The following is a 23,362-nucleotide window of genomic DNA, read 5'->3' as shown; positions in this document are numbered from 1 at the left end:
GGAGGCCAAACGTGGAAGGGGAGGTGGGGAGAAGGCGCCAAGCAGGGCAGAGATGATAACCACACACATGGTACAGAACTTTACAGTTTATCATCACTCATCCTCTAGTTCACTGCTATGTCCTACCTGCTTCTCCTCCGCAGACCTTGTGCCAGGCGCTGGGGCTCCATAATGGACAAGACGTGAGCGCTGCCCCCACACTGTTCATTATGGGCCTGTCTTAGCCTTCCAGCATCTCCTCATTTTTGTCATGGACTCTCTAAATCCACTGATGGGCAGCTAGAAGGAGGGAGGGGCTGGCACGTGGGAGGGAACCCAGTCACTATCACGTGGTGGCTCCTAGCTTTCGGTTCCTGTGCCATTTCTGATCGGTTGGGGCGGTTTGCCTAAACCACTGTATGGAGGTAACAGGTCAAGGAGAAAGCTGTGATTAATTAGCAATGTCTGCTCTAGATACAGAAAACGGGAGTGGTGGTCCATATCCTATGTATTTTTTCCCTATAACAGGGAAAAACGAAAGCTAGAACAACAGGCCCAGTGTCTGACACTGATTCCAGAGGGGCCCTGGGCATGCAGAGGACTAGAACGATCCAGGCAGGGGGTGGCGCTTTCTACCACCACCCAGTATCCTGGGCATCCCGCCGGTCTGGAGGGGCTGGGAGCACTGGGCTGGTCAGTTAGATGGGCCCTACGGACAACTGGACGAGCATGGGAACGGTTCACCGTCAGGCTCCTCTCTCCCCCCGCTGCCCCCAGCACTGTTTCAAGTTCAGAGTCTCTTGTCCCAGCTCAGTACTTTCGCTGCGTGCCTCTGTGCTCTGGCTATACCTCTCATTGGGAAAGTTACCTTTCTCCCACTCAGGCCTTCATTTCACTCTTTGGCCTGATAGTCACGTGCTCTCCCTACCTGTGATCTTGATACATTAGTCCTAGATCACGATTAAGACTCGGTTTGAAGGTAGCCTTCCTCTGGCTAAATTGGACAGACTTCCTCATTTGGAGATAAAGCCCAGGTTTTGCAGTCAGTTGGATGCTGGTTCAAACCCCAGCTCGATCTCTTAGTAACCGAGTGATGGTCACTAAGATCAGTTTTCCCATTTGCAAAATACAGGATCCAATGAGCAAATAGACAGATCAGTGTTGCACTCACCTGGCACTGAGCAGGGCACCTAATCATTGCCTGGATTCAACCCATTTGTTTTACCAATAGCTGCCACATCCATTCAGGTAACTGCATGTCAGATGCGTGCGTGCATGTGTGTGTGTGTGTGTGTGTGTGTGTGTGAGTGGGGGGGGGGGCAGAGAGAGAGAGAGATTGACTGAGAAAGGTAGGAAAAGACAAAGAGATAAATGTAGGGAAATCCACAAAGAGAAATGGAGAGACAAAGTGTAGAAGAGAAAATATAAGCAATTAATATGTCTTTTTCAAGTTTGGAGCCTTGGTGACCCGGTGAAAGGACATTCTCAGTGTGAAGGTCGCCCTACTTGTGAGTTGGGATTGTAGAGTCCATAGTATACAGTTGCCCCCTCAGATGCATGCCGGTTGCCACCTTTAACAGATGTTTCTGTTGTAATTTCCCAGGGCTGTCCAGGGAATGAGTTTTTGCCTTTCCATTTGAATTACAATGCACTTTTCAGCGTCAACTGGAACTTGTCTCGACTACTATTTAAAGGAAGGTTGGCTGTCTGAAAGGCAGCCCAGGGGTTGGGGTGGGAGAGGAGAAGGAAGGGAACGATGTGGTAAATGTCACCTCCTCTGTGAGGACAGGTGCGGCCAGGGGCTGATGTGAGCTGGAGAGCTGTCCCCGCATTCAGTCTCCTGGGGGAATGTCCTTCAAAGGCGGCAGGCAGGTATGGAAGGGGTTCATTTCAGAGCTGCACGGGTACTGGTTTGTTCCCCGGAGATTAAATCACCCAGGGGCAGTTCTCAAATCCCATCTGCGTGACCTTTCATTCGCCTTTGATGGAGGTGCCCGCTTCCAGCTTGAGGCGCTGTATATGTTTGCTCCAGGGTATCAAATCTTCCTGAGGGCCCACCTTGCTCCTGCCTGCTCCTTCTCTGTCTCCTGGGCAGCTTCATCCTCTACCGAACCAGCCACTGCGGTTCACAGCCCCCCCTCCCTTAGGCCCCCTTCCTGGACTGCATTCTCTCCACGGGGAATCTCAGCCATGCTCTCTGCTACCACCCCTACCCTGATGACCCCACTTTACACCTTGGCCTCCAAGTTTCCCTCTGATATTTGCCATCACACTAGCCCCCCTGCCCGTCCCAGCTCTGCCCCACCTGCTAGTCCTTCCCTATGCTCCCGGGAGGGGCACCGTTGTCTGCTCAGCGCCAGACCAGACACCTAGGAAGCTAGGTGTCCTTTCCAACTTCTCCCTCTCCCTCCCTCCTCCCATTTCCAAACCATCCCGTCTTTTCCAGTTTAATTCCCAAATAGCCCTGGAATTGGCCCACTTCTTTCCACCTAGAGAAGTACCACCTATTCCCCCCAAGCTGATTTTATGTCTTGCCTGGACTCCAGTGTTGGCCTCCTGTGGTCTCCCTACATCCACTCTTATCTACCATCAACCCAACCACACAACAGCCCTGAGGACATGGATCAGCCAGGGTTCTTCAGCGAGATAGAACCAAAGGGTAGATATAGGTAGGCAGGCAGATAGATAGATAGATAGATAGATAGATAAAAATATCTTTATTACCTATAATATTAATATGTAGCATATGTGTGGTATGTTCATATATGTGATTTATGTATGAAAGATAGGTATATTTCATTGGTTCCATATATTTATGGAGAGAGAAAGAGAGAGAGATATGTATTATGAGGAACTGGCTTGTGTGATTATGGAGGCTGTGAAAGTTCCAAGTCAAAATCCGCTCAGCAAACTGGAAATCCAAGAGAGCCAGTTCTATAGCTGGCCGGCTTGAGACCCAAGAACCCATGTTTTAGTTCAAGTCCAAAAGGAAAGACAAGATCAATGTCCCAGTCTCAAAGAGTCAGGCAGAAGGAGTTCCTTCTTTTTCACAGGTCAGCCTTTGTGTTCTATGTAGGCCTTCAACTGATTTGATGCTGCCCACCCACATTCGGGAGAGCAATCTGCTTTATTCAGTCTCCTGATTATCTGATACCCTCACAGATACATCCATACTAATGCTTGACCGATATCTGGACATCAGTGGCCCAGTCAAGTTCGCATATATCATCACTGGATGTCTCTAAAACATGATGACATGTTTCATCATGTCACTCCTTGGAAGAAGATTCCTAAGTGCCTTGTCATTGTCCCGAGGCTGATTTCCAAACTCCTCTCCATGGCCCTTTCAGGTAGGATGTGTCCCCAGCCAACCTCTCCAGCCACACCTGCCCCCATGCTGTCTGCCTTTCAGTCCCACTGAGCCTCACACCTTAACTATGACATGGGTCAGAGATCTCAGCCAGGCCACGTTCATGGTCCCAGTGAGGCTGAGTACTGCTCCCTCCCCCACCCCTCAGTTTTCCTTGGAAAGGGCAGGGAGAGCAGAGGTTAAACAAGATTGGACATTCTCTAGCCTGTAGATGCCAGAGGAGAGAGCCAACTTATTTCTCCTCGGAACAATGTAAAAAGAAGATACAGGATGTGGTTCATTAAACACAAATAGGCCCACGAGACTGCCGTTTCTACCAGATGAAATTACCAAAAAAAGCATTTGTTCTCCAGTTTAGATCGAGCCCATCTGGAACGGAACACCCTCGTCTTTTTCCAATTGGTGCGTCCCAAGAATAATAACCCTTTGCATGTGCTCAGCGCAGTGCACCTCACGGAGCTCTTTCACATACATTATTTCATCCGATTTCCTCCTCGTAGCAGGCCTGGAGGGAGGCACATTCATCTGCATTTCACGCGTGGGGAAACTGAGGCATGTTAGCAAGCTGAATCCCAAGCTTGTCGTGGTCCAGAAGAATGTGTAGGGGGGTGTGTGTGTGTTGATGGAGGGGTGACGGGAGCAGGCAACAAGGACCAACTTGTATTGAGCTTCTACAATGGGCCGATAAATCACACGACCCCAGCTGTCTTCATAGTAACCCTATGAGGTGGAGAGAATTCTTCCCATCTTCCAGAGGAGAAACACTCACCTGTGCAAGGTCACTCGAGGGTCACAGGCCGAGGCAGGATTTTCCCCGGGACTGTCTGACTCTGAAGTTCATGCTCTACTGTCTCCCTGTAGCAACACGCCGTGTACTGAGAACCAGGTGCCAGGAGGTTCCCTGGGCACTTCTCGTACATGATCTCACTTGACCTGCACAGCAGCCCTCTAACGCTGGTTCCTTATGCCTGGGAAATGGGGGCTCTGGGTGGGGGAGGATACATCATTCAAAGGCATAGCTGGCAAAAGAAATTCTCCCTGGCCTTCTCTTTCTTCCGTCCTTGCTTTCTCCAGTCCTCTTGCCATCAACATTTTGCTATCATGTCACCTAAGTGGACACTCCAGAAAGAGTTCTCTCTGAGCAGCATTTCTCTTTCCCCTGAAATGGTTAGAAGTACTTGGTCAGGAAGAGTGAGGAACGAGGCAGACAGACCAGCATGAGTCCGGCCAGTCTGATGCCGGCCAGCTGGCGCCAGAGCCTTGTTTCCTAGCAACACCTGGCCTGTGGGTCAGGGTGCAGGCTCTGAGCCAAGCCCTGCAGACGGACTTGACCATTGGTCCATTGGGCTGGCCTGATTGTCTACACCTGACACACCAGTCCTAGGCCCCAGGGGTTCCTCCTTAGGGCCCACAGGGTCAGCATTTCTGTTTTCTCCCATCCCACCGGTGTCCAGGGAGAGGGGAGGCTCCTTTTGGAGATCTTTGTCCAAGATGTCCCTGAGGTCTGTGGCACCAGAATCATTGAAACCTACAGCGGGAAATGTCTTTAATTTAATAAATCTGTTAATATAGATGGTGAAATAGAGCCCCAGGGAGAATAAGCAAGTCACTCAAAGGGAACTTTGTCATTGAAAGCGTTAGGACTCGAATTAGATTCCTTTCTTCCCTCCTTCATCCAAGAAAGTGTGTTGAGAGGCAATTCAAGAGCCCATGTGTCCAAAGGTATCTATTTTTTGTGACAGTTTTATTGAGATCTAGTTTACATACCACACAGTCAGAGGTGTCTTTTGAGCCTTGTCTTCCAGTGGTGACTTTGCACCAAGACAAAGTTCTGATTGCGTTTCCAGAAGGGAATGCATCGTTTTATTATGTGAACATTGAGAAGAGTCTCTGAGGAAATGCTCCCTCCCACCTTCCAGCCACAGCCCGTTCTGTGTCGCAGCCTTGGTCAGTGATTCAGGGAGGCAGCTGGCGGGAGGAGCAGGCGGTGGAGGAACAGCTGGGGCTACATGTGACCCAAGTGTTCATCCAAGTCCACACCGGAGCTGAGCTGGCTGACCCCCGCCCTGGCTTTAACCAGCAACAATTTAGTGCCTGCTATGTGCCGGGTACTGTGCTAGGCGCTGTCGATGCAACAGTAAAGTCAGTGTCACAGGGCCTTCCCAGAGCTCAGTCTGGTCTTGGAGAGATGGGAACGAGGAAAGCACAGTGCCACGTGCAGACGCTAGAAGGAGGCAACCCAAAGTGTGCCATGGCCACCTGACTCCAACGGGGTGGTGGGTCAGGAAGGGCACCCCCCAAAACTTGGAGGAGGTAAGATTTGGTAGCATAAGTAGGCAGAGCGAGGGAGAGTGATTCCAGTAGCAAGGCAAGCACGTACAATACAGGTCCTAAGATAAGGCGGTGGGGGATGGGGGCAGGGGATTGAGCAGATTGCCAGAGAGAGAGGAAGCAGTGCTGAGATGAACCTAGAAAGGTGGTTATCTAGGAACCAGACCCACTAATGCGCAGGCCATGGGAGGACTGTGTTCTTTTCCTCTGAGCAGTGTAAGGCCATTTAAAGGCTTTATTTATTATTAGTAGCATTTGCATCTCGGAGTTTCACTCTGGCTGGTGTGTGATGCGGCTTGATTTGGGAAGGGGGGAAGTGTATGCAGGATGCTAGATTCGGGTGGGGAAGATCGGTTAGGAAGCTATAGCAGTTGTTTCAGGAAACAGTAATAGCAGCTTATACTTAATAGTTGTGAGGCGGAAGAAAAGAGTAAATGCATGTGAACAACATTAAGTTGCTAGTTTGATGGGAATGTTATCATTGAATGGTGGTGGGAGGTGGGACGTGAGGGAAATGATTAGAGGTGGGAACAAGGTTTCTGGCTTAAGTGCCTGAGTCCATGCTGCTATCCCTTAAGCAGAACAAAAGAACAGAAGGTGTTGGAAAGCTGAGTTCAGTTTTGAATATGCCGAGTGTAAGGTTTCTAAGGGATATTGGCATGTAATGCACTAGCTTACAATTGGCACATCACTGGGCAATATAAAATGGATACAGATATATATGGACATATATATGCAGGTGATCAAAAGAAAGGTACTGCCTGAAAAATGCAGGTTGGAGGCCTAGTTGTGTAGATAATTGAAATCATAGCAGAAGGCAGTGCCCTCCAGCATGAAAGTAAAGTTGCCCTTTTGCAACGCCTTTCCTTGGGGAGCTGTTTCTCTTTCCACGCCCAGGATTGTTCTGATGTTTTATTTAGAGGCGTGAGGTCATTCAGGAGTGGCCCCTGCTGTTCCTTTTGGCCCGTTTTCCTTGTGTGCAATGCTCTGGGCGGTGAAGAACCGTCCTTGTGCACATTAACGAGGCTGGGATTACTCTCCCCGTTTCACTGAGGAGACAAACGGCCATATCTGGCCACAGTCACCAGAGCAGACGGGCACAGCACAGACTTCCAGGGGTTTGCTTTATCGTTTGTCCCTCTCATTGAGCTAACAATTAACCAGTCTTCTGTGCAGGGTCAGGGTACATGCGCCCATTTGTGGGTGTCACTCCTTCTAGGGTGTCGATCCCTGCCCGTGTTTTTCTCCCAGATGCAGCCCCTGAGTCTTGGATCGGGTGAGGAAATACTAGTTGGCATGCCAGCTCCCTCCACCCTTGGAGCCATGCTTTTTTAAATTGAACTTGCTTCCTGATACTTTTACAAAATCACCAAAACTGTCACGCACATTTCGGATCCTTGGGCCTGAGATAGTTATTATTATTTTTTAAGTGTAAATATTGAATGCCATTTCATAAACACATATGGTTTCATTCATGAGGTTTCTCAGAAATTAAATTCACACAGCTTTCGTCTATCTCCTTATGAAGTTGTTCTCCATGTTTAACTGTGCACAGTTGTCACTGGAGCAGTGAGATGGGCTCCCACCCAATGTGGGGTCAGGTGATGGAACTGGTGATGCCCCACAGACACCAAGAGGATGTAAAAAGATGTGCCACTCAGATAACGAAGCTTTCTGGGGAGAGGGAGGTCCCAGAATGGCCTGAGAGCAGGGGGAGGAGACGAGCAGGCTCTTATGTAATGGCTGGGGGATGGAGTGCCGGGGGGTCCCCATGTGCCTTTGAAGATGAGGGTAAACTATGGCTGAGCGTCTGTTGAATGGGAAATGAACATAACATTTGAGGCAAATCTATGACTGCAAAGCATTTGCCAGTTGTTGATTGGATGGAATCAGTAATTTCAGTACTAGGTATGGGAGCCTTATGGGCAGGACCTCAGCATTAACAGGTTGGAGCACCCATCCTGAGGGGTGAAGCACAGGCTGAGATTAGGATGTGGAGGTGATAATCACTTTATTTCTAAATAGGTCTTTTATAAGGGTTTCAAACCTCAAAGGCCCTGTTTAAACGGAGCCATATTAACCATGTTAACTAATGGGAGGAGGAGATCCATGGGGTCCCATTTTGGCAAGCCAATGTGACAGCAACTTAATTCAACTTTAATTTATGCCTCATTGGGTCAGAGTGGCCATGCCCAGTATGGATATTTTAGGGTAACGGGTGCTGTAGCTCTGGGGAATTTCTGGCAAGGCAGTAGTTACAATGATTAAGGAGAGGCATACCTCTTTCTCTTCTTTAGTGTCCTGAAATGTCTTCGGTAACTCCCCTCCTATTATAGGGGCTACTTTGTCTAAATGTAGGGAAATGCCCATGTGCATGTAACTCTAATTTGAGCCCCAGAATTGATTAAGGCTATGTTGGTGCATTTCTGCAGATGTTAAAGCTTAGTTTAGAACCCATATTGTGGGGGCGCAAAAGCCAATTGGCAACTTTTAACTTTTTGTTGTATAAAATCTTTTAGTAAATTGTAGGTGTCTAATAGGGTCCGATTGTGGACCTCTGCTTCAGTTTTTTTTTGTTTCTTTCCTCTGGTATTCATTTCTTTTTTTCTTTTGGTGGTTACTGTATATAGTTCATTGGGTGGGTTGGGGGAGTCCTCTCTATCCTGCTCATATTTATAAATGTCTTCCTCCAGAGAGGGGCAAATCCCTATCATTAGGATTAGGGCTCATGCCGTGGTTGCGTTATAGGGTTTAAGGGTCATGGACTGAAGTCAGACTTGAATGAAGCCTTGGTTATGCCACGAGGGAGCGATGGGTGCTTCCCCCTGTAACCCTGGAGATCAGGATCCTCTTGGGGCAGCAGGGACAGAGCAGCGGTGCAGACAGCCGGTGGACCCGGAGGGAGTCATCTGCTTGTAGAGTGTGGTCCACAGCGTTCCACACGGTGACCGTCCTCCCTGCACCTGAGCCACCACCAGTGAACCCACATATTGTGCAGGATGTGCTTCCGAGCCCTCTAGAGACGGGACAATGTGTGGTTGCAACAAAAGGCCAGTAGTCCCAGGGCAGTACTCCCAAGAGTAATTCCCCTGAGTGTGGTCACAGCCTTCGCTGCAATCTAGGCACATGCGTCAACCTGAGACACACGCGTGTGGACCCAGAGAACCCAGGGCTACTTTATTCCTGTTCTTAAATGCCAGTTATCAAGTTTCCCCCTTAGTTCAGTTGCATCTATAACAGAGACTTGGCGGGGCTCAGGCAGCATAGCTCAAAGCCCAAGCTTGCCAGTGACTGACCCAGGAAACAAGCTGGCCAGCAGCAGAGCCATTAGCAAATCCAAGCGAGAAGAAAGCCGCCCAGTGATGGTGGTCATTGCCTAAAACACTGGTTAGTGTGCCAATTGTTGTGGCTATCCATAGACAGGAGGGGGAACCCCCAAAACTGTTAAGGCTGAACCAAGGCAGGTACCAGTTGGGTACGAAAAGGTTTGTAACTCACATAACGAGGCTTTCTGGGGAGAGCAGTGTAGGTTCCTAAGTGTGTCAGAAATGACTTGAGAGCCGGAAAAGGAGACCAGCTTGGATTGCTAGTATATGGTGGTGCGGAGGTGGGGCTGGGTGAGAGCTTCCATGCTGGGCGCGGGCTTGTGTGGTTCGAGCTTCTCACTGGCCCCAAAGGTGGACGTATTCAAGCTTTGTTATCAGCATGTCCAGAAGTGGGGCAGATGAAGGCAGAATGATGGGTTTTGAAAGCTGTCAGCATCAAACATTGAAAAGGAGAGTGAGACTCTTACAAAACTGTATCGAGATTACAAGACTCATTTGGCTCAGGCTTTTGAGGGGAAGCAATTTGGTATTATTTCAGGATTCTAAAAAGGCAGAAAATGTATTTCTGAGACAAATGACATCAGGGAGTCTCAGTAAGGAGATAGAGTAAAATATGGGGAGGGGTGACTTTTCAAACTACACCTTCTCCTTCCACCTCAGCCCGCTCCGGTCTCAAGGGGATTCTTATCCGCACCCTCCCACCTCTGTGAAAACGAAACCTCACTGAGCCATGGCTACTGATAGGAATTAGTGATGCAGCTTAGGGCAGGGGAAAGGAACACTGGCATTATTACTTAAAGGGGGGGCGGTCATCAATAGATGGGTCACTTTAAACGCTGTAATGCCCCCTCACTCTTGTGTGGTTTGAACTTCCTGCTGGTACCAATGTCTCGCTTCTCCCTACAATGTTGTACCTTGATTCCTGATATTCCCTCTACTTGCAAGGCCCTTCAGCAACCAGATCCTCCCAAGGAGAAGTAGCCTATTCTCAAACGCCCGGCGTTCCACTTCTGTCTTGTACCGCTTACTCTTCAGCATGTTCGTATCGTTTCTTACGTATCCTATTTCTCCAGCTGGACCACAGGCTACCTGACTGCAGGATTCACGATTGAGTCATCTTTGCATCCTATACTCATATAACAACTGCCAGTAGATGTCTTATACATATTTAAGGAGTGATTGAATGAATGAGTAGAATCTCAGATCTTAATATTCTGTGAAGATATACAGTGGCATCATAACTGGGTAAACTGAGTAAATCGCCAAAAGAAATTCTTGGTTTTATCTATATAGGAAAGACATGTGTGTGACTCACACCCACACACATAAAAACTCATGTTTTTAATCAGGATTTCAGTGAGTTACTAAACGACTTTCCTTTGAGGGAAATAGCTTTCCCTCACTAGTTTCATATAACCCTTCTATCACAAAAATGTGGGTAATCTTGAGATACATTTGTTATAAAAATATTTACCACTACTGAAAGTTTATGAATGTCTGGAAGTGTACCAGGTGTTATACATCCATCATTTCTTCAGAATAATGCAGAAAACAGCATCGGGTTATTACTAATGAGTAAACTGAGGTTGTGAGGCTAAAGGACTCAGTGGTCATAGTAAGTGGGGGGACCAGGACTAAACTCAGGACCTAACTTCTAATTGGGTCAAATTGTGGACCTCTGTTTACAGTTTTATTTCAGTTTCATTTGTTTGCTTGTTTCCTCTTCCGGTATTCATTTTTCTTTTCGTAGTTACTGTATATAGTTTGATGGGAACAGGGGAGCTCATTTACATGTTGTTTTTTCTCCAGAGAGTTGCAAATTTTAAACTATCATATGTTATATTACCTCCAACCAAACCGTGAGATTTATGGTTTATTTTAATTATTTGAGTTAATGAATATTGACCTGGAAGAAAAAAATCATTTTATGCTAGTCTTTAGTCTTTAGCCATCTACAGAAATAGCTAAAGGTTCAATGACTCCATTGAACCTTTCAAAAAGTTCCTACTTGCTGGGAGTTTTGCATCTGCCCTCCAGCAATCCCACTTTCCCTCCAATAGGTTTTAAATTAAGAAGCCAGGCAGTGCCCCTGCATCACCGATGCAAATCAGACATCTCCCCCCGTGTCAGCGTGAAAAATCTGCATCATTCATGGACAGGAGAAGGAAGCCTTTGCCCCTGCAATAGAACCACGTTTTCTGAATTAGATCCCTTGGCATACACTGTCCCATTATCTTTACATTCTTGCAACAACCCTTTAAAACACAAGCTATCGTGTCATTTTACCAGGTGAGGAAACTGTAGCTCAACAGAGTGATGATAGCTGGTAATTGACCTCAGGTCATATTTGGGGGGCAGAGTGAGCAACTGGACCAACGTGGGGCTGGTTACCAAAGGCAGGGTCTTTCCACCACTTTCATGTAAACACGAGAAAGTTATAACAAGGGTTGTACAAAAACACTGGGGGGAAACTCAACCAAATTCCAGTTGATTAAGAAATCAATTAAAATCATAGAGCCAGAAGGGATTTTAGCGATGATCTAGTGCCAGTGGTCGGCAAACTCATTAGTCAATAGAGCCAAATATCAACAGTACAACGATTGAAATTTTGAGAGCCAAATTTTTTAAACTTAACCTATATAGGTAGGTACATTGTTATTAACTTAATTAGGGTACTCCTAAGGCTTAGGAAGAGCCACACTCAAGGGGCCAAAGAGCCGCATGTGGCTTGCGAGCCGCAGTTTGCCGACCACTGATCTAATCCATACTCCTTATTGTATAAGGAGATGCAGGTGTATGGTGATCACCTGAGGCCACATGGCTACTTAGAGTCAGAGCTGAGACTCAGCCCCAGACCGAGCCCAGTGACTTTCCCACTAGAATAGTCATCCTGGAGCGGCCTCGCTAACTTCACTTGGCCAGGGTACCATGAATATTAATGATATTGACAAAAGAGAGCCATAGGGCTCTAGTCTAAGTGTGTATTCTGCTAAATAGCCTCCTGCCTCATCACTGCCATGCTTGTGAAATTCATCCAGGCATCTCCCGTTTCACATCTGTAATTTATCTGGAGATCCCTTGAGGGGCTGCACGGCCTGAGTGTAAATCAGCAGGCTGGTCAGGTGCGAGGTAGAGGACCACGTTTCACACGAGGCTCTGCCCTTCCATTTCCCTCCTGCAGGCATGGGTAACACTTCACTTTTCAGAAGCCACTAATTAGTACTGGATTAAAAGCACCACTATGTAAGCATTACTCACCCTACCTGTAAGACTTCAGCCACGTTTATCCTACTGATTGGAATAGTGAGTGGCCCTCTGTGGACTGCCTCCTGCTGTAGTATAGTACACACTGGTACGATCCTTATAGTCTTTCAGACACTGCCTGCCCCTGGCCTTTGGGGAAGTCCAGGGCAATGGAACACTAGATTTCAAATACTTCAGACAGGAAAGACTGTGAAATAATTTCTGAGAAAGTAGACACATCGATAATATGATTATCATTAAATTATTCTTTTCTGAAACCTGGGACAGTACCTGGCTCACAGTAGGTACTCAGTAAATATTGAATGGATCATGGCTCCGAAGCCTTAAATTCTAAGAATGATAAAGGAAAGCTGGGCCGTAACCAACCTGTAAGTCATTTGTTTGCCTTTGGTGTTTTTTGTTTTGTGTTGCTTTTGTATGATTATAAAAGGGCTTGCCTGAGAATATTTACCCAACAGAAGGGGCTGTGTGAGAAAGACGCAGGTTCTGGGAGGACCCATCACCGTTGAGTTCAGTAAATAACAGCCAGTTAAGAATGGGAGGACGCACTCCAAATTAGACACCATGCCAGGTCCCTGCAGCTAGCTATTACAGTTAGCCCTCGATAACGCTCAACTCTATGGGCCAATAACTGCAGTATGGTTATTTATACAGCACTGGACACATGAGAAGGTAGAGCGATAGGAAGGTAAGAAGGAATGGCGGTCAGCTTTACTTGGAGACGTGTGGCTGGGGGAGATGCCTGAGGAGGGTCTGGTTGCCCATTGGGAACGTGTAAAATAGGAAGGCGGGCAGGTACTGTTTGGAGTGGTCGGGCAGCTTCACTCTTTTGAACTTAATAAAAGAAGATAGTAATCGCTATCATTTCATGGGAACGCCAAGAACTGTCCCCAAGAACTGGGGCTTCTACATCTGTGATCTCACGTCTTACACACTTCCTGGATGCAGGATCCATTTTCATCCTTTTCAAGAAGAGGAATGGTTAAATGACTCGGCCGTGGCTGCAGGGCTAATGAGATGGATAGGGGATAAGCAATGCCATAGCTCGGTGCTCTTCAGCAAATGTTCTGTAGATTCACAGGACTTTTGCAGGGGTGCACAGGTGAGGGTTGCTGAAACCTGCCCTTCAGTCCACAGACCTGCTCACCCAGAGTTGCTGCTCCCTGACCTAGTCTACATACAGACCTGCATGTACGACTTTATTTGAATAAGGGTACTGCTGCTTTAAAAAAATAATAATTGAGCAAATTAGTTTCTGGGGGTTAAACTCTGCAATTTAGTCAACATGGTAGATAACTGAAGCTAAGCACAGCCTAAAATACTCAGATCAAAGAAAGAAACACATGCAGACCACACTTATTTCCGTCCTGAGCCCGGAACCCTGCTGTCCTCGCATGCAGTTCGGAGATGGGCAGACCTGAATGCGGAATGCCAGCAGCGTTAGCATTTCCTTCCAAAAGCACCAGCAGCTCCATGACCCCAGGCCTAGTTCACTTACAGCAAGCCAGCCCGGGATAGTCATTTCCCTGCAGAAAACCACGTTCCAAGGGCCTCCGACACTGTTACTGCCTCAGCAAGTCCCTCGCTGACAGCCAAGACGGACCCCCTGCTGTCGGCTGCAGTACAGAGAAAGCGGCTCTAATTAACTAGCGGCCTCATTTGTGATGCACTTGTAATTGGATCAATTTCCTCTCAAGTATACGACCTTTGCAAACCGGATGCAATTTCATAATCAGAACATGGGGCTTTTCTCCAGGTGAAAAGTACAGACAGATTTGTTCAACATCACTTTATCTCCTTTCTTATCGTTTGGCAGCGATTCCCACAGAAGCAAAATAAAAAAAAGAGCCAAAGCAACACCACCTTCTACCACCAAAAACACAATTTTGAGTAGCTCAGCTTAGCACATTGTTTCCATGAATGCGAGGTAACTGCTCTCTGGCTTGCCTTCAGCCCTGCACCCACAGCAAGATGTGCAGCTTAGTAAATGCCAAAGCTTGAGGAATGTTGTCACAAATCCCTTCACCCACTTGTAGTCTGAAAAGCATAAGGCTTCTTCCTTTTTGAATTATAACTGTAAGGTTAAAGCAGAAAGTAGGAGGCTCAGTTTAGAACAGGGTGTGGGTGACTCTAGACCAGAAGTGGGGAACCTTTTTTCTGCCAAGGGCCATTTGGATATTTATAACATTACTAGAGGCCTGGTGCAGAACATTTGTGCATTGGGGGGTGGGGGGGCCCTCAGGCCAGCCTGCGCCCTCTTGGGGGGATGTCTGCCTGCTGGCTTAGGCCCGCTCCCCCGAGGGGTCCTTAGCGCTGCTGTGGAGGTGGGAGAGGCTCCCACCTCCACTGCTGCACTCACCAGCCATGAGCCCGGCTTCTGGCTGAGCAGCGCGCCCCCTGTGGGAGTGCACTGACCACCAGAGGACAGCTCCTGCATTGAGCGTCTGCCCCCTGGTGGTCAGTGCGCATCATAGCAACCAGTAGTTCCGCTGTTTGGTCAATTTGCATATTAGCCTTTTATTATATAGGATAGGATTCCTGGGCCATACAAAATTGTCAACTTAAAAATTAGTCTGCTATATTTGGTTAAACATTTAATTAATTCACTCCTAATGCCTTGGCAGGGCCAGACCAAATGATTTCTCGGGCCTTACACTGCTTGTTGGCCAGACATTCCCCACCCCAGCTCTAGACCTTGGCGGCTGCTTCTGTACACACATATACATAAGATTGGGAATTAGATTGAATTACCTTTACATAATGGTGATTTGGGCTGAATTTTGAGCTGGGTAGATTCTTAATGCTCTCAAAGGATGCAGTGCCAGACATGGAAGACAAACAGTGTGGAAACAAAACAACTTACCCATTTCCTCACCTCACAAAGCCCATATTTAATTAAAAGATGAACACCAACCAACTAGCATGGCTCAGTGGTTGAGCATCGATCTACGAACCAGGTCACAATTCAATTCCCACTCAGGGAACATGCCCGAGTTGCAAGTTTGATCCCCAGTGGGGGACATGCAGGAGGCAGCCAATTATTATCATCACTGATGTTTCTATCACTCTCTCCCTCTCCCTTCCTCTCTGAAATCAATAAAAATATGTTAAGGGAAAAAAAAGACGAAAACTAGTGACAAAGAAACAGTTATCAATTATTTAATGCTTGATGGAGGAATGGAAAGAAACCCCGAAAACAAGTATTATACACTCACTTGAGGGAAATACAGAATAAGGACCCAACAATTTTGTTTCACTAATGAAATGGGATGTATCCCCCTCCCCACTCGGTTGGCGCTGGCCTGTGTTGTACAGTCCAAGTCCACAGACAGCTCTCAGCACAGGTCAGTGGACAGAGGTAGGATGAAAAATGATGAGCTCCAGAGACCATCCAACAGTGTCTGCTGTGACTATATCAGCATTATGTTTATTACCATCTTCCTGTGCTTTGGCATAATTCCAATCCATAGGCTCCTTTAAAAGGCAAGCAACATCCAGACTCAAGTCTTCAACATCAACCAACTAGGGTCGATCCATTCTTTGTCACATCCACAAGTAGAGACCAATCAGAGATGGCACGAAGCACCCAGAGCCGAGAGGTGCTGATTCCCGGAGGGACGGTGTAGCTCCCTTGGTGGCACTGAATGAGCTTTCACGCTGGTAAAGGTGGTCAGACCTGAGATGTCAACCCACAGGATAGGAGGTCCGGAATGTCACTGAAAGATGGGGCCGATCCCACTGGAGCACCCACACTGAGGGCAGCAGAGCTGAAGAGGAAGTGTCACAGAGGAAACGCACTACAACAGGAAGGAAATCACGGCCCAGGGTCTTCAAAGCCAAGAGAGAGGAAAATGGACCAGGGTGCATTCAGTACAAGGGCAAACTTCAAATACAGGGCAAAAGGCTCTACGGAAGCCTCGGGAGTGCCTAAGTTCTCATCAAACTTCAGCTAACCCCAGCCTGGGTCTGATGTGAGGCAATGCATCTGATAAAGCTCTAAATGTAGGGGGGAAATAATGCAAAGAAAAACAACTAAAACAGCTTCTAAAATTCTAGGGCTAGCTAGCTGGAATGGGGACACAGGGCAGGTCTACTCTACAGTACCACCAATAACCAAGGAATAAGGGGAGAGGATGCTGGCCAGGGTACAGAGGCAACTCCTATTTCTCCCTAAGGGGTGGAATATCTTCTCAGGTGGTAGCTGTAAATCTTGATGCAATGATCCCAACAGTCCAAGACCAGCAGCTGCCCCTTAGGAGTGAGGGCGATGCCCACTGGACAGGTGAGCCCCTCTCGAATGAGGACACTATAGCCCCCACCCTTTGGAAAGTGGAGAATTTCCTTGCGACTGCTGTCAGCCACGATGAGGTCACCGCGGGCATCCACGCACATGCCAGCAATGCAGCGGAAGTCCTCATTCTCCGAGAAGAAGTGGCTGATCTGGCGGCCCAGCTGCCCATCGGAGGCCACAGAGCCGATGGAGAAGCCGCCCTCCAGATGGTGCTCATTCTGCCGATTCTCCAAATTGAGGCCCAAGCCCTGGGTGAAGTAGACGGTGCCCTCAGCATCACAGGTGACAAATTTGGGGCGTACGGCACTGCAGAGGCAGCTGTACTTGACCACCCCCGCTTCTCGGTCAACGGTGAAGCACCAGAGCTTCCCACCTTCCACATCAGTCACCACGAACTGGCCAGACGGGAGGGTGGTGACGCCCCAGGGTTTGCTCAGCTGGCTCCTGTGACAGGCCACACAGTGGCCATCCAGGGTGTACACCTTGAAGGAGTTGTCGTAGCTGTCAGTCACACCAATCAGCCCGTGGCAGTTCATGGCCACGGAGAGGGGAGTGAGGTTGGGCAGATCAGCCCCCAGGAAGCTCAGCACGAAGCTGTCAATGCCGCTGGGGCTGCGGCGGATCTCCTTCAGAAAGCCTTTGCGGGTAAAGACTTGGATTCGGTAGTTGCCGCGGTCAGCGACCAGCACCTCGCCCTGACTGGTGGCGTAGAGGCTGACGGGAAGGTTGAACATGCCCGGGGTGCTGCCCTTGGCGCCCATCTTCTTGAGAAAGAGACACTGCTGGATGCCGGCGCCCGTCTCGGAACCCCGCTGCTTAGCAGGCGAGGCCCTGGGGCTGGCCCCCGCCTCCTCGGGGCTCATGTCCATCTCTCGAAATGTCACAGAGGCGGAGGCCGCAGAAGGCGGCAGCCTCCATGGCCCAGGAATCTTCCATGTTGACCGTCCGGGGCTTCTTGACAGCCTGCCCGATTTGGAGGGGGCCCACGTGGCCGACCTTGAGGAGCTCCACGTCCTGCAGGGTGAGCTCGCGGGGCAGGCTGGCAGTGAGCTCGGGCTCCTCCTCGTCCGCCGTCTCCTCCAGCAGCGCCACATCTGCCTGCTTGATCTTGGCCAGGAAGTAGTCACAGCGAGACACAGCCTGCACCTCGGCGATGTTGAGCAGGTAGCTCTGCTCCTCCAGCGCTAGACTGTTGCATTTCTCAGCCTCGGCCAGCGAGCCCGTGAAGAACTTGCGGGAGCGAGCCAGCTCCTCCTGGACCCTGCGCTCCTCATGCCCGTACTCCTGCAGGACGGCTTTGTACCTGGCCTGCAGGTCCTTGGACACACCCTCCAAGGCCGCCTTCCGCCGCTGCAGCTCCCCCACCAGCTCCCGCAGATGGGCCAACTTCTCGCCAAACTCCCGGCGCCGCTCCTCGGCGGCCTCTTTCACGGGGAGCGTGCAGTGGCCAGGGGGCTGGTGGTCGGCCTCCCGGCAGGGCTCACACAGCACCACGCCGCAGGTCCGGCAGAACTGCCGGGGCAGCCGCCGCCCGCAGGACCGGCACAGCAGCAGCCCCACGGCCTCGCTGAGCCCGGCCGTGTCGATGATCTTCAGCACGGTCAGGTTGTCGGTCAGCTGCGTCAGGCTGGTTATGCGGGTGATCTTGCTGCAGAAGGGGCAGCGGACGCCGTTGATGCTACTGGCCAGCAGCTTCTCCAGGCACTGGCGGCAGATGGTGTGGCCGCAGTGCAGGAGCTTGGGCCGCAGCTGCTCCTCCGTGAAGGACTCCATGCAGATGGGGCATTCCAGCACTTCCCGGAGGGCGTCCAGGTTCAGGTGAGAAGCTGCCGCTGCCATGGCCATCGCTGCCTTTGAAGGGTCCTGTCAGCACAGCGCAGAACTGAACGGCTTACCAGTCATGCTCCACAAGGTCAAACTCTGCTCAAGAGAAAAAGGAGCCGTTATTCCATTGCCTAGATACAGTCATGCACTCAAGGAACATTTCCAGAATAGCTACCATCACCCACCCAGGCCTTCATTTACTTCACAAGTATTTACTGGTCTGCCTGTCAGGTGAAGGTGGTACACGGGGAAACGAGTCAGACAAGGCATCGCACAGTGGGTCACACTCAGGTTCTGGAGTCTCTGATACTCAGCGGTGTGACCTGCAGGAAGGAAGCTACGCTCACCAAAGCTCCGTTTCCCCACCACCCATCTGTAAAATGGAAATAATAGTGGTGCCTACTCTATATGGGGTTTTGAAGGGTTAAATAACATGATGCATAGGATCCACGTAGGATAGCACCTGACAAGTAGTATCCTGGTAAATGTGGGTGACCATTTTTATATTTTGGCTACAACTCATCATTTATACGAGGAGAAAAGCATAGAAAAGTTACGTCCAGAAAAGGATTACACAGGAAGTTAAACCGGAGCGCAGTGGATGGGGCAACAGATTGTGCCCAGAGGAGGTGACGAAGGCTTCCCGGAAGCAGTGATGCTCCTGACATATGTCACAAAATAAACAAGGCAACAAGGGATAACAGCATTAAGCAAAGAAAACTGTGAGAGCGAAAGCATGGAGGCTTTTTTTTTATCATGTTATATAAAGTTCACTGTGTCATGTTTGGGGGCCTAGGAACCACCCTGAGAAACAGAAAATTATGATTAGCAAAACATCAGATCAGAAAAATACATGCATTTTCCATTCATCTTTCTTCGTAACTACTCACCTTTCCACCCATCTAAGACTAGGTACCAAGTACTGTACTAGCCACTAAGTTTTCAGGGTATAAGTTCCATCCTTCAGATGCTCAAACTTTAGGGAAGGAGACAAGATAGGTAGTAATAATCAGAGCAGAAAGTAGTCTAATGAGATATAAACTATGTTTGATGGAGCCTAATAGATATTCACTCTGATATGAAGGGAAAGGGGACCTTTCTGAGGGAGATGGCCTTGGATAGGGACCTGGAAGGACACAGATGTGTGGGGATGGGGGAAAGGAGTTCCGGGCAAAGGGCACAGTCTTAGAAAAGATTAGAAAGCACGGGGAAGGGCAGAACCTCAGGGGATTCGAAGAGAACACATAGCCTCTCTGGTCTGTTTCTTCCTCCGTCCTGCCTTCATGAGGTCCATGTAAGCATTAAGTGAGATCATATTTGTAGTGTACAAACGCTAAGACTTGACTCAGCACCAAAGCGGTCTTAAACAAACCTGTTTCCTTTCCAAGGTTAAAATTGTGGGAGGATGCAGGGGGTTTGTACTCACTGGCTTGGAAACTGGGGAACAATTATAAGAAGTCTTCATAGCCAGAACCAGCCATGTGACCTTCATTTGATGGGCATAGTGAAGCAATGCGTGTTTTGGAGCAGGGAACTGATATGAGCAAAGTTCAAATGGAGTGGGGGAAAGGGCAGAGAAACTGGTTTGGAAGGAATGCAAAGTGACAGCCGGAAGTGTCAGGGAGCCTGAAGCAGCGATCAGGGGGTGAAAATGGAAAGACACATTTGAGCTATATTCCAGAAATACAATCACTAAGATTGATAAACGGAGTGGATCAGGGAGGGGAAGTGGTGGAACTCCGAGAGCCAAAGAGTCAAGCCCAGATGATTTTAAACATGGCAGTGCTTTAGCAAGACAATTTATTTTAGGCTTGGAACACCCCCTGCTTCACGCAGAACATGCCATGAATACTCCCAACCTCCTCCATCCACAGATGCTCATGAAGTAGAACCACAGAATCTCGGTGCTCTGCAGCCTTATGTCACTGTCAATTTATGCCCCAGATCAGAATGAATAGACTTAGCAAGGTGAGGCGCACAGATACATTCATCTCTTCTGAAATGCAGATCCTACAGCTGCACCTGCACAGTCTCATGATGTGCAGCTGCTCAACCATCCAGGAGGAGAAGGAGGCGGCGGGCAAGTTAGCTTGGTTTTAAGGACAATGAGGCAAGCTCAGGAAAGCTCTGCAAATGTCAGTTCTTTTCCCAGGCATACAGAACGGCAGTCAATGCAAGGATACATATTGCAGACTTCCCCATACTCAGCTTTGGACTGCAACCTGACAAATAGCAGCAGACATGCACTAACATCACTCCCACCTCCCTGAAACCTATTTCTCTTTTACTAGATAGGAAATTGTATACATATAGTACCTACTATGTGCTAGATCCCATGCAGCCTTATAGCACATAATTTTCTCCACCAGGAAGGAGGAACAATACCTTATGAGATTTAGCTGCTATCGTGTGATTGATAACCTCACAGCAGCCCTGTAACCTGTTACAACTCATATTCACGCCTCAACAAAATAACACATTACCACCTATCATGAACCTATAAGGTCTCCTGTAAGTATCTGAAACCATGAACGCCGAGTTCTGAGATGCCGTGGGTCTGAGGGTAATAGTATAGAAACACTGGTAGAAACCTGAACTCAGGAGCCATGCAAACCCTCAGTTCTAAACCAATAAAATAGCTTCCATCCTCCCATCATCTGGGACGACAGGCTGAGGGCGACAGTTGGTGTTTGGACCCAGAGCATGTTACCTTACAAAGCACAGGGACATCTGTGCTTCCCAGAGCTGGCACTGCTGATCAGCTAACTGAACAAGCCTGCCAACTTGTAAAAATACCAACACATTCTCCCCCTACATTTCTGGAATACCATACCGCTTTCTTTGATTAAAAAGCTTGCCTGCCTGCCTCCCCATCTAAGCTGTCCCCCTTAAAAAACGAACTTACTATGTGCACATCCGTACACAGAGTTAGCTCAGCGTCTGCACCTTCACTGGGCTCTCTGAGGCAGAAGACAGAGTCAAGGATTCTTTCCCCAGAGCTTTCATGCTCTGCCAAGGGAACGAGTTCCCATCACTAAAGCCGCAGGCACGGAGACAGCCTCAGACCTGGGAAAAGCCCGAGCCATGTCTCCCATTCCTATGACTTGGGAACCCAGGTTCCCAGCCTTAACGGAGGTCCGTGGTAGACGGATACAGGTCCTCTCCTCCAGAAGGGCACATCCGGCCAGTCCTGTGCATACGGAGAATGAATCCGATGGAAACTCCATTATTCCTTAGTTTCCCTGGAAAGACCAGAAGGGTGGAAGGAATTGTCTTACCCTCCCAGGTCTTTAAGTTAGCTGCCCACTACTGCCAGCTATAAAATCTAAAGCCCATCAGAATGAACCTCCAACATGTTATTTATAATCCTGGCTGCCTCATGAAATTTTGAACATGCGTCCTGTTCACTTTGTACTGCTAACTCCTGACCCCTCATCTCAGTGTACCCCACTCTTTTGATCTCATGACTAACGCTGCACATCCCATCTGATGCCAGCCCAGATCTGCAGCTCCAGATGAGAATCTATCCCTTAAGCAGGAAAATTTTAGTCATTCCCTAGCCTGATCCAGTCACTTCTGGCATCCCAGTCCGTGACAGAGATAACCGGAGTAGCAGAAAACCAGACAGACCTGGGATCAAATGAGCAGTCATTTAACCCCATGTTCTTCAACCCCACTAACATGTGCTCTTATTTTATAAAAAAGCTACTGACAACTAGGGGTAATGCATATGATGTGCTCAGCCTGGAAATGGGTGGGGATGCCATGAAAGACTATCACTAAAATTACGACAAACAGCAGTTAGGAACAGGATTAACAATAATAAAGTAGTTCTAGTGTCAACAGAATGTTCAGATTACAAACTGTATTTTGAACGGGTAAAGAATCTTTCCTTTTATGGCACATAAAGATGAAGAAATGGACTGGTCAGCTTTGGAGGAATCTGAATGAGGACAGTAAACAGCCAGGCTAGAAACCTCTGGCCAGCTCATTCTCGCAGGGACTAAACAGGGACTGCTACAATTAGCTGTGATCTCACAGAGTAATAGAGATGAGCAAACTGAGACAGGAGAGAGAAATCAAGACCTCATTCGGTCACATGGCGGAACTGGGAACAGTGGGCTCAGGAATCAGGCTCTCAGTGCTTGAATCCCAGCTCTGTCACTTACCCTGGAGACCTGGGCAAGTTTTCCCACCTCTCTAGTTCTCAGCTTATCTAAGGGACTTCAAAATAGTGTTTTCAGCGCAAGGTTATTGTAAAGATGAAATCAGATGGAATGTATGAAGGGCTTAGTGCAATACCGAGCGAGGCATACAATTAACCATGCAACAGGTAATAGTTGTTTAATAATAGCGGCGGCAGCAGCAGCAGCAGCAGCCACCACCCAGCCAATCAGAAGAAATGCACAGGCACTTTCAATAGGCAGACCATACCCAAGATATCAGACCCATACACTTCAAAAATAAACATTCTGAGCCTTCCTTGGAGATCGTTTTACCTGATCTCAGAATCAAAGGGTTAGAGAAGACCTAAGGTTTCAATCTCTATCCAATGCTTGAATTCCCACCATGGGGTACTTTTCTAGATGCCTTTATCTCCTATACTTCTATCAGCCCCTTGGGGTCTTAGGCTATGAGCAAAACTGGAGAACTTTAAGCAACTGAATAAATCTTTACTGAGAGTACCTACTATGAGTCAAGCCCCATGAAAATACTGGAGATATAATTTTGAGCAAAACCAGCTCTTCACCTAAAAACCAGAAAACGTGAAAAGTACCACATTTCTCTCCACCAGACACAGAGGTCTGTCACTGCCCCGGTTTGACTGGTTTTTTGCAAGGCTTATCACATTGCCTTTGGGGAGGGCTTTCCACACTGTGTTTATTCCTCCTGCATTTGAATGGAATGCTAATCCAGTGCATGGCCATCCCCAGGCCACCGATGGTCACTCTGGGAGAGGCTAGTAGGACTGATTTG

General features: G+C 48.5%; 2 protein-coding genes across 2 annotated transcripts in view; one reads left to right on the top strand and one right to left on the bottom strand.

Annotated features, from left to right (window-relative positions):
• Window positions 1-23,362, top strand: part of LOC102436882 (astrotactin-2) — a 483,991-nt gene that overhangs the window by 271,891 nt on the left and 188,738 nt on the right. The gene's annotated exons all lie outside the window — the stretch shown is intronic.
• Window positions 15,414-23,362, bottom strand: part of TRIM32 (tripartite motif containing 32) — an 11,931-nt gene continuing 3,982 nt past the window's right edge. Inside the window, 2 exon segments of the mRNA XM_006091082.3 lie at window positions 15,414-17,463; window positions 17,465-18,481. Of these exon segments, the coding sequence (XP_006091144.1) occupies window positions 16,441-17,463; window positions 17,465-18,406 (1,965 nt within the window). The 5' untranslated portion in view covers window positions 18,407-18,481 and the 3' untranslated portion in view covers window positions 15,414-16,440.

The sequence above is a fragment of the Myotis lucifugus genome, unplaced genomic scaffold (assembly GCF_000147115.1).
Source record: "Myotis lucifugus unplaced genomic scaffold, Myoluc2.0 scaffold_87, whole genome shotgun sequence".
NCBI lineage: Eukaryota > Metazoa > Chordata > Mammalia > Chiroptera > Vespertilionidae > Myotis > Myotis lucifugus.
The sequence above is the reverse complement of the archived record's forward strand: the minus strand, read 5'-3'. Positions and strand labels throughout refer to the sequence as shown.